The sequence below is a fragment of the Myotis davidii genome, unplaced genomic scaffold (assembly GCF_000327345.1).
Source record: "Myotis davidii unplaced genomic scaffold, ASM32734v1 scaffold1052, whole genome shotgun sequence".
Lineage (NCBI taxonomy): Eukaryota > Metazoa > Chordata > Mammalia > Chiroptera > Vespertilionidae > Myotis > Myotis davidii.
Genome location: NW_006284014.1, coordinates 397712 through 409736, shown reverse-complemented (window position 1 = coordinate 409736; position 12025 = coordinate 397712). Strand labels below are relative to the sequence as shown.

Sequence of the window (12025 nt, the reverse complement as noted above, 5' to 3'; positions counted from 1 at the left end):
AAAATCGCATAACAGCCGAGCATACACCCAGCAGCGCTGCTGATGCCTGAACGGTATGTGGAATGAAGTGGGCGGGCATCGGGAGGCCACTATGGCACGGGGCAAGCACTATGGGCAGTCTATCTGAAGTGTACCTGGCGTATAAGACGACCCCCCACTTGGAGGCATATTTTTCAGGGCCAAAAAATCGTCTTATACGCCGGCAAATACGGTAGTTATCTTCAACCCCTTAACTGTTTCATCACACTTACGGCTGTTATTTTTGAGTTTTCTTTGGAGTTATCCAAACCACGACCCCTTCTCCAGCTCACTCTCTATTTTCTTTTTGGCATAGATATTTCTATATTAATAATTCCCAAACAGGAAAGAACATCAAAATTCCTTTCTGTGCTCCAGAATACTAATTCAATTGCTTGCTCTATTTCTTGCCGGCTGACAAAAATATGAACTAATACTCGCCCCCCTCAAAGTTATACCTCCTCCAACATTGTTTTTTTCAGTAAGTGGCCTCATAAATCATTCAAATATATATATACCTAAAACCTTGCTCTAAATGCAATTATTCCTGCATTTAGTTTTCTCTCTTTCTCTGGTGCCAAATCTTAATCCAGATCCTTGTCATATCTTCTTTTGTCCACAAGAGCTCTTTAAACAGTCTCCTGGCTTCCTGGGGCCTGTTCTTTGCATTTGTTTTCATACAGTAGCCAGAGCTGTCTTTTATTTTTTAGGACAGATTTATTGAGGTTTGGTTTGTATATAGTAAAAATCTCCTTTTATTTAGTGTACAGTTCTGAGTTTTGACAAAAGTAGGAAGCCATATCATGACTACCATACAATATTTAGATTGTTTCCATTTGTCTTGGGGAATACATAGGAGTTAGATTGCTAGGTTCCATGGAACGTTTATACTTAACTTTATAAGAAACTAGCAAACTTTCTTTTACAGTGGCTGATCCATTTACACTCCCACTAGTACTATATGAGAGTTTCCATTGTTCCACATTCTCCCTAGCACCAGTTTTATTTTATTTTATTTATTTTAACCATTGTAATACATGTATAGTGGTAGCTCATTATAGTTTCATGTACATTCCCATATGACTTATGATATTTAGCATCTTTCACATGTTCATTGAGATCCATATATCTTTTGGAAAGTGCATACTTAAGTCTTTTGTGTATTTTTTATTTGATTTATTTTTGTTGGATTTTTAACGTTTTTTTACATATTATGAATACAAAGTTACATACTTTGCAAAAAAAAAAAATTCTCCTTGTCTGTGGCTTGTCTTATTCATTTATCAGTACATCAGAGCCAACATTTTTTTTTTCATTTTGATGAAGTGTAATTTATTCTTTCATGGAGCATTCTTTTGGTGTTGTATCTAAGAACTCTGCCTAACCATGCTTACAAAGATTCTCTCCTGTTCTAACAGTTTAAAGCTTTCCATTTTATCCTTAGATCTGTGATCCATTTTGAGTTAAATTTTGTTCGTGGGATGTGAGATCAAGATAATTTTGTTGCTTATGGATATCTAGTTGTTATAGCAAATTTATTAAAAAGAATATTCTTTTCGCCTTTGTCAAAAATTAGTAACCTGTATTTGCATGGGTCTATTTCTGGACTGTATTCTGTTCTGTATCTGCTGTGATCTATGTCATGTATTAACAAACTTTTTCTGAGAAGCACCAGATAGTAAATACTTTAGGTTTTGTAGGTCAAAAGGCAAAATCCAAGATATTATGTAGATACTTGTATAACAAGAGAAAAAATAAATTTCCATGAATATTTTGACAGAATTTAAAATATAATTGATAAACGTGCAATACAATATACAGATGATGCATTGTAGAATTGTATAGATGAAACCTGTGTAATTTTATTAACCAATGTCATCCCAATACATTCAATTACAAATATAATAATTGAGTACAATTTTATAACACAGCTCTACTAATAAGAAGAATGGGATTGGTGGGGATAACATTTTGCTTAATAGGGGTTCAAAATTAGTGTTTCTGCTCATCAAAATTTAATACAAATGGTTCATCTAGTAATGCATATTTATAATAAAATTTTACATATTTTTATCTTTGAAAAATATCTTTTCACAAAGGTGATACACGTAGCAGTGAAAATGCTGCAATTTGTAGAGTGCTGAAAAGCACTGCAAAGTGATGAGAGAGCCACATAGAGTCTGTCATAGCTATTCAACTCTTTACTGTGGCATAAAATTTGCTATGGACAATGTAAATAAATGAGTCTAGATAGGTTCCAATCGTGATTTATTTATGGGTACTGAAATTTGAATTTCTTATAATTTCTACTTGTTACTAAAGATTATTCTTTTTATTTTTTCATCCATATCTACAAATTTAAAAGCATTCTTATCTTAGGAACATACAAAAACAGGTGATAGATAGGCTAGATTTTTCCTATGGTCTGTAATTTGCTTACCTCACTTCCCTATTTTATGTTTCTCTCCTTGGCCTACACCATGTTGTCAGGATTATTGTTGCTTTGTGCTAAGTATTGAAATCAGGCAACCTGAATCTTCAACTTCGTTCTTTTCCAAAATTGTTTTGGCTCTTCTAGTTCCTTTGCCTTTCCATATAAATTTTTGAATCACTTATTGATTTGTACAAAAAATCCTGCTCAGAATTTTGTTGGAATTATGCTTAATCTACTGTGGGTACAATTGACATCTTCACAATATTAAGAGAACTGGTATAAATAAATCTTTAGATTTATTTACATTTTTGATATCTTTTAGCATCTGTAGTTTTCTGCATATAGATTTTAGAATTTGCACATATTTTGTTAAATTTACACCTAATTATTTCATGTTTTTTGGTTAGAGCCATCTTTTTTAAAATACAGATTGTTATCATGTTGTTTCCCAGTTTAAAACCCTTCAGTGGCTTCACACTGCTCTTAGAATAAACTCTAATCTTTAAAAGCCTAAAAGCCCTGAATGATCTGGGCTAAATTTATCCTAATTTTATGCTGTTCTTCACCTTATTCAAAATGTTCTAGTCTTAGACTAGCAGGAAATGGTTTTATCAATTAGAATACTTGAAAGAGTAAATAAATTTTTAAACAAACACTTGAAATATGTATATTTTAACCTTATTAAAAAGAGCAGTTCAGTCGAAACCGGTTTAGCTCAGTGGATAGAGCGTCGGCCTGCAGACTGAAAGGTCCCAGGTTCGATTCCGGTCAAGGGCATGTACCCTGGTTGCAGGCACATCGCCAGTAGGAGATGTGCAGGAGGCAGCTGATCGATGTTTCTCTCTCATCGATGTTTCTAAGTCTCTATCTCTCTCCCTTCCTCTCTGTAAAAAATCAATAAAATATATTTTTTTAAAAAAAGAGCAGTTCAATGATCTTCAGCAAATCATGAACTTAGAATTTGGCTGGGTGGTTGGGCTCTCTGTATGGAATTCTTTGATCTTTAAGTTTGTACTTTGTGAGTATTGTTTGTTTTGTTTCGTTTTTATTAATCCTCACCCAAGGATATTTTTCCATTGATTTTCAGGGAGAGTGGAAGAGAGGGAAAGACAGAGTGAAACATTTATATGAGAGAAACACAACGATTGGTTGCCTCCTGCACAAGCCCCTACCGGGCCTGGGCCCTTAAGGAGCCTTCAACCAAGATATGTGCCCTTGACTGGAATCAAATCTGGGACCCTTTGGTCCACAGTCCAAGGCTCTATCCACTGAGCCAAAGCAGCTAGGACTATGAATATTGTTTACAAAGAACTTAGTTTTGTTTATATTTGCTAAAGAAAATATTTTTTCCTTCCTAATAAACTTGCTGAAACTTGACAAAAAGCCTAGTTTTCTGACCAAAGCAAGGATCTTGTTACTGTACATGAATGAAGTTAAATTTTCCAGCTAAAGTGGTTCTTACATGTGCATACCTTCTGCCAACTTTATTATAATATCTAAAGTAGAAATGTAAGACTAATGATATCCTGGGGGAAGGTCTGCAACTATGGTGCCTAAGAAAGAAAGAGAGCCACAAGGTTCATTTAAAAAAATTATCTTTTAAGCCGGCATTTTAATCGACCAATATTTATTCAATTCCTTATGCTAGATATATAGAGATGAATAAGATATTGCCTAGGCCTTAAAGGAGTTCAAAAACTTCTTGAAATGAGGAAACAGTTACAATTAAAAGTGATTGTAAATGGAGATATGTCTAAGTGACTTTGATAGTACCAAGGAGAAACAAGTATCCCAATGGGATTTAGAGTTTGATAAGACTACTTAATTTTTAAGATATAGAACTAGAAAGGAGACAATCTAGGGGGCTTGTATTTTATCCAATAACTAGAGGTCCCAAGACACACAGAATTGCCTGGAGAACTTACTTAAAAAATCAGATTCCTAGTCTCATCCCTCAGAGATTGACTAGATACGACTAGGGTGGTTTCCCAGGTGGTTCTTATTTAGCTAGCAAACTCTAGTCTGCACATGACATTTAGTAGTCAATGCAGTAGGTAAGAGTGAGCCACAGAATAGTTAAGCTAGGTAAGAAAATGATCATATTAGAAAGTTAAATCCAGTGGTGGTATAGAGCAGTGAAATCACCTGAGAATATCATTAAAATGCAGATTTTGGTTCAGTAGGTTTAAGATACTACCTAACAAGCTCCAAGTAGAGGCTGGTACTACTTGACTGAGGACCACAGTTTGATTAACAAGGGTAGAGAGGTTATATTGGAATGGGGTGAGACTACAGACATGAAGATAAGTAACAGCCTATTGCAGGAATCTGGGCAAAATAACTAAGTGTTTGGTACTAGCAAGAATAAGTTCTAGTGAAATGTAATAGATGAAATTGGGAAGACTCATTTAGCGAGTTGGTAGGATGTGGTGTTAGAAGTGAGGGGAGAGTTGTCAAGAATGATCTGAAGGTTGAAGTTTAGCTATCTTGGTGGATGACATTAATTGAACTAGAATAAAAGAGGAAGAAGGTGGCCTTGTGGGTAGAAACAGGCTGGGTAGTATAGAATAGTTTCTTATTGCTGAGAAAAGTGATTTATATATATATTTAGTTAAGGTAGAGTGTTAATTTTTAATGCATTGAGTTTGAGGAGTCTATGAGATACCCAAAATGTTAAAGGGATCAGTAGAAGAAAGGGAACCCACAATAGACTGAGAAGTGTCAGATATGTTGGTGGATAGCTGTTTGAAAGGCATTTCCTGGAGGAGAAAGTCAGAGTATCATTGCCACAGAGACATCAAACAAAAGATTAGATAAAGTTTGATGAGAGTGTATAAAATTATAGTTTAATAACTAACTTTCCAAAATGCTGATTGACTAAAAGGAGTTCATTAGTTTTTTCCTTTCAATCTTTTAATTTAAGGACCAGAGCCAATTTTTTCATATTATTCATCATGAAAAGCCTCATAGTGCCTTTTCCATTCAGATTTTCTTCTTTTTCTTCCCCCTACAGATCAAGAGCTTCTAGATACAGTTGAAAGTTTTGCTATGCACTGAAAGGGAAGCATTGTACGTGAAGTTCTATTTTCTAAAATGTCTGCCTGTAACACCTTTACTGAGCACGTTTGGAAACCTGGTGAATGCAAGAATTGCTTTAAACCTAAAAGCTTGCACAAGCTCCCTCCTGACCCTGAGAAGACAGCCATCACCCATGGCCATGTGAAAACTCTTGCCAATCACAGTAACAACCACCATATCAGGAACACTGCAAATTTCCGGCCTCCTGTTGCTAAAAAACCCACTATAGCTGTGAAGCCCACTATGATGGTGGCAGATGGGCAAAGTGTATATGGTGAGCTTAATATCCAAGGTCCCTGTGAGAACAAACCTGTCATTATAGAGAGGAACCGAAACAGGACGGCGTTGAATCAGAAACCACTCAATAATAATAATAATGAAGATGATATTGAAGGAGTTAGCCATGTTTCTAAACCTTTTGGCAATAATGACAGTGCAAAGAAGATATCAAGTAACAATAATGGACTAACTGAAATGTTGAAGGAGATAGCAGGCTTGGATACTACTCCTCAGATAAGAGTAAATGAAACAAATGCCAAAGAAATATTCTTAGGAAGAATAAATGATTGCTATAAACGATCACTGGAAAGAAAGCTTCCACCAAGTTGCATGATGGGTGGGATAAAGGATACTCAGGGCAAGCATGTTATTCTGAGTGGGAGCACAGAAGTGATCAGTAATGAAGGGGGCCAGTTCTGTTACCCAGAGTTTTCTAGTGGAGAGGAGTGTGAGGAAGATGTATTTTTCAGTAACATGGAAGAGGAGCATGAAAGCTGGGATGAGAGTGATGAAGAGCTGGTGGCCATGGAGATTCGTATGAGAGGGCAACCTCGATTCGCTAACTTTAGGGCAAACACTTTGTCTCCTGTTCGATTCTATGTGGACAAAAAATGGAATACTGTCCCTCTGCGAAATAAGTCTCTGCAGAGAATCTGTGCTGTAGACTACGATGACAGTTATGATGAGATCCTGAATGGTTATGGAGAGAATTCTGTGGTCTCCTATGGACCAGGAAGCATTCAGAGCATGGCATCATCTGGCTCCACATCACCAGATTCTTCTTTAACAGAAGAATCACGTTCTGAGACAGCCAGTAGTTTATCCCAGAAGATCTGTAATGGGTCAATATCTCCTGATACCCCAGGATATTCTAAGGACATGAAGGAAAGTGAGCCCAATTATGAAAGTCTCTCTGGTAACAATCAAGAGGATTCATCACAAGCATCCAAAATCTCAGAAAAAATTCCAGAGACACACAAAGCAGTCCTTGCTCTCCGATTAGAAGAGAAAGATGGCAAGATTGCTGTACAAACTGAGAATCAAGAAAGAAAAGCCTCTACAGATACTGCTGGGCAAGCAGTAATCATAAACCTCATTCCTGTACAAGAGCAAGCAAAGCCCTACCGCATAGTGAACCTTGAGCAGCCGTTGTGCAAGCCATATACTGTTGTAGATGTGTCAGCAGCGATGGTTAGTGAGCACCTCGAGGACCCTGTTAACAGTTCCAAGACAAAAAGCTCATCTTCTACTCCAAACTCTCCAGTGACATCACCTATATCAACATCAGGACAAATAAGTGCCCATTTTCAAAAATCCAGTGCAATTCGATACCAGGAAGTATGGACATCCAGTACCAGTCCACGACAAAAGATACCTAAGGTGGAATTAATTAGTGGCGGAACTGGGCCAAATGTCCCTCCAAGGAAAAACTGTCACAAATCAGCACCTACTTCACCCATTGCTGCAAATGTTTCCTCTAAAACCATCCCTGTTAAGTCACCTAATTTGTCTGAAATAAAATTTAATAGTTATAACAATGCTGGTATGCCCCCTTTCCCAATTATCATTCACGACGAGCCAACTTATGCTCGGAGTTCCAAAAATGCTATCAAAGTTCCCATTGTAATTAATCCAAATGCATATGACAATCTAGCCATCTATAAAAGTTTTCTTGGAACAAGTGGAGAACTTTCAGTGAAGGAAAAAAACATAAGTATGATAAGCCATACTTATGAAGAAATAGAAACTTCAAGCAAAGTGTCTGATGATACCACTGGCAACCCCACTGATTGTCCCCAAGCTAAAGGGTTTTCTAATAGCACAGAATGTAAAAGGGGCTCAGTGGCTCAGAAAGTCCAGGAGTTTAACAGCTGTCTTAACAGAGGTCTGTCTTCCCCACAGAGAAGCTGTAGTTCCAACCACAGCTCCCCAACTAAGAGCCGGAGAACCACTCAAGAACCTGTTGCCAGAACAGAAGGCACTCAGGAGTCTCAGATGGTGGGGAGTGGCAGCAGCAACAAGGAGAAAGCAAGCACAGTGCTTTCTCAAATTGTGGCTTCTATCCACCCACCACAGTCCCCTCCAGAAATGTCCCAGTCAGGCCTTAAAACTTGCAGTGTGGAAGAGCTTTATGCAATTCCTCCAGAGGTTGATGTTGCTAAAAGTACACCAGTCCGGCCGAAATCTCTCTTTCCATCTCATTCCAGTGGTGAGCATGAAGCACCTCAGACCACAGAAAATCTTAACACTAAAGTACAAAAAGATACACTGGCAAAGCAAGTCACAACCTCTCCATCCAAGTTAGTGATTAACCCCCAGAGTGAGCCATCACCTCCTTTTCCTCCACCACGTTCTACGTCCTCCCCTTACCACGCAAGTAACCTTTTGCAGAAACATTTCACCAACTGGACCAAGCCAACCAGCCCTATCAAGTCAACAGAAGCTGAATCCGTTTTGCACTCTGAAGGCAGCAGGCGGGCAGCTGATGCAAAACCTAAACGCTGGATATCATTTAAAAGTTTCTTCCGTCGTTGGAAAACAGATGAGGAGGACAACAAAGAGAAAGAACGAGAGAAAGGGAAACTGGTGGGTCTGGATGGCACAGTCATCCACATGCTGCCCCCTCCTCCAGTTCAGCACCAACACTGGTTCACAGAGGCAAAAGGAGAGTCCAGTGAGAAGCCAGCCATCATCTTCATGTACAGGTGTGACCCTGCCAAAGGCCAGCCCAGTGTAAATCAAAGTAAGGCCGGAGCAGACCAGTCAGCAATCATGGAGAAGGGTGGAACACAGGATGAGTTACTACAGGTCTCAGAGGAGAAGAAGAAAAGGAGTCATTCTTCTCCATCACAGATTCCTAAACAAATTCTCAGGTATGTAAAATAGACTAGCAGAATGTGGAAATTATTTACATGTTTTCAAATGCTAAATTTTTTATATCTTTAAGATTGCATAAGAGCCATTTTTGTTTGTAAGTAGCATATAGGGGCCATCAATCTTTATAACTGCATTCCAAGATTAGAATATTATTAAAGTGCTCTTATTGAACAAGGTTTATGGCCCAGGATATTTAGCTAAAATAGCCTATTAAATTCGGTGACTACAGAGAGGCTTTAACATAGAAAAGCAAATCTGTAATACCTTAGTAGCAATAAATATGATACTTTGAAGTGCTATGATAGATAGTATGAGGAAGAAACAGGATTAAGTGAATAAAAGGTGGTATTGTTTTTTCCCTCTCCCAAATGTTATCTCTATATGCAGTATGTTATTTGTGTGTGTTTTTTATTGCTGTCTCTGTCAGTGTTATGGAAGGGAGGGTTGCAACTCATAGTTATTTAACATGTAGGTGAAACAGAAGTTAGTTATTGATACTGAGACCCAAAGTTATAATCTTCAATTCAGTTGGGCAGATTATATACCCACATCAATTCTCTAGGCATTAATTTTCTTTCATATTTTAATAACTGTTTAATGATCATCTACTCTGTCTAAGGCATATCCCAAATATTTATCTCAAATCCTTATAACAGCCCTACAAATTAGTTGTACTCTTCAGATGAGGAAACACATCTGGGAAGTTAATAATTGGTCAAATTCATATAGCTAGTAGTTGTCAGTCAGAATTCAAACCCTGATTTGACTTCCTCTAAAGTCTGAATCATCCAATAATGATGCATTGTTAATGAACACAAGATCAAACAAAATATTTATATTTTTATTTGTAATCATTCAAATAAACATTCATGTTTAAGAACTTAGTTTTTTTTTCTTTCTCACTTATATTGTGAGCAAAATTACCTAACAATAAAAACAAGAGATAGTTATACCACATTTGTAGTAAACAGATGATGTCCTTATATCCCCTGTCCTTTTGATTATTTTTTTTTGCAAGTTAGAAATAATTTTAATATATTCTCTAATAAGAATGGGTGGACGTACATGTCTGTGTATAGATGTATCCACAGTATACAATATATTTCTTGTTTAATTGAATTTATTGGAGTACAGGTTTCAATTGTACATCTCAATAAAATCAAAGATATGACCTGAGTATTCCATTCATCTGATTCTGAGTGTTCCTCCCCCTTGACTTAGAGTAAAAATTCTCTCCTAGGTTTGGTCTTTTCTCTGGCAAATACAGCAACCTGATGATAGGGTAGTTTCTCTCACCAGCTTTTCTTTAGAATAGTATAAATAAAAATGAGGTAAACAGTTAATGCCTTCACTTTTTCTAGCAAAATGCCAGGAAGTTTTGTATATATTCTTTACTAAAATAAGTTTTTCATGTATCTCAAATACTTACGACAAATAGTTGTCAAAATGCTAGAAAATTTCTTGTTTTCCTTAACTCCATGTAATAACAAAGCAAGTAAAATAGTGGTTATAAATGTATTCCTAGAAAGAATAGTCTTGTCATCGATGGTTGAAAGTGGGTGATAGAATGTTGTACTTCAGTAGTAATAAAATGCATATATTGTAAGTTAGTGTTTTCCTTAGAAAAGAAGCAATTTTAACAGCACGTGTTTGGAGTTACCTTTGAGGGAATAGCAGATAATTCTTGCAGGCTTTGCTCCTCATTAAGTATGTTTATAGTATATTTATCTGCATCCTGGAAGGCAGAGTCAGGGAATGATTTGGCCTCTCTCTGTGAAATGAAACTCTACTTCGACTGCATGTCACTGTATATGGTCTAGAGCAGTGGTTCTCAACCTTCCTAATGCCGTGACCCTTTAATATAATTCCTCATGTTGTGGTGACCCCCAATTTCATTGTTACAAATTGAACATAATTAAGCATAATGATTAATCACAAAAAAATATGTAAATATATATGTGTTTTCTGATGGTCTTAGGTGACCCCTGTGAAAGGGTCATTCAACCCCCAAAGGGGTTGCGACCCATAGGATGAGAACCGCTGGTCTAGAGGGTGTCCGACGCCTTTAATATAGCAGACCCCTTACTCTAAAGTTTATATTTTCACAGATTTGATTATAAATGGACCCTTTCTTCCAAAATTTATCAGTTCTTTATAGGTAACATCCATGAATCTAAATGGTGCATTTGGTTTGCCCCTTTTGTTCTCCAGATTATTCCTACAATATAATAACTGGAGTGCTGTTAAAACACAGATTGCTTTGCTCCTACCCCCATAGACTGACTCAGTAGGTCTCAGGTAGATCCTTATCATTTGCATTTCTAACAAGTTTTCAAGTGATACTGATGCTGATACTGCTGGTCCTGGGGCCACACTTTTTGAAGCATTGACCTTACCACCATTCTAAATATATGTGCTATCCTATATAATAAAAGAGAAACATGTAAATTGTCCTTCCACTACACTCACCAGCCAATCAGGACTGAGTATGCAAATTAACCCAACAAAGATGACAAGTTAATTTGCATACACAGGCGCTGGGCAGAGAGCAGAGTGGGAGAGCCAGCAGAGAGTGGAGCAGCTTAGGGAAATTGGCTCCCCAAGCTGCCAGATGGAGAGCAGAGACGGAGAACAGGCAACTTGGAGGACTTGGCAGAGAGGGAGGCCATGGGACACAGTCAGAGCAGGAAGGGAAAACCAAGATCACGGGGAGCACCAGGAATGCTGGAAATTGTAATTCTGGTGGCGGACGGATCTCCTAGACCAGGGGTGGGCAAACTTTTTGACTCGAGGGCCACAATGGGTTGTTAAACTGGACCGGAGGGCCGGAACAAAAGCATGGATGGTGTGTTTGTGTGAACTAATATAAATTCAAAGTAAACATCATTACATAAAAGGGTAGAGTCTTTTTTTTTTTTAGTTTTATTCATTTCAAACTGGCCGGATCCAGCCCATGGGCCGTAGTTGGCCCACGGCTGTCCTAGACGCTAGAGCAAAGTGAGCCTGGAGCAAGTTACTATTGCAGTGGGGGATGGAGGAAAAGCAAAGGTGAGAGACATAAGTAAAATTAGAGTGTCTAGGAAAAATTAAAGGGAAGATATCCTAAAACTTCCAGGAAATCTCTACCAGTGAAGCAAAGAAGAAAACGTGCCTCTATTATTCTGTGAGCAACAAACCAAACTGAGGTGGGGTCTCAGACAGTTCACTCATATGATTGCAAAGTCAGTCAGAAACTCCCTGATTGGACAGGGCTCCCCTGAGGGCTCCCAAATTGGAGAGGGTGCAGGTTGGGCTGAGGGACCCCCACACACCCCAGGGCACGAATGTCATGCACCATGC

General features: G+C 37.9%; 1 protein-coding gene across 2 annotated transcripts in view; it reads left to right on the top strand.

Moving 5' to 3' along the window:
• Nucleotides 1-12025, top strand: part of PEAK1 (pseudopodium enriched atypical kinase 1) — a 170379-nt gene that overhangs the window by 35774 nt on the left and 122580 nt on the right. For both annotated transcript variants that reach the window (XM_006754241.2, XM_006754240.2), the window contains exon 2: nucleotides 5466-8682. In XM_006754241.2, the coding sequence (XP_006754304.1) occupies nucleotides 5546-8682 (3137 nt within the window). In that variant the 5' untranslated portion in view covers nucleotides 5466-5545. The remainder of the gene's footprint in view (nucleotides 1-5465; nucleotides 8683-12025) is intronic.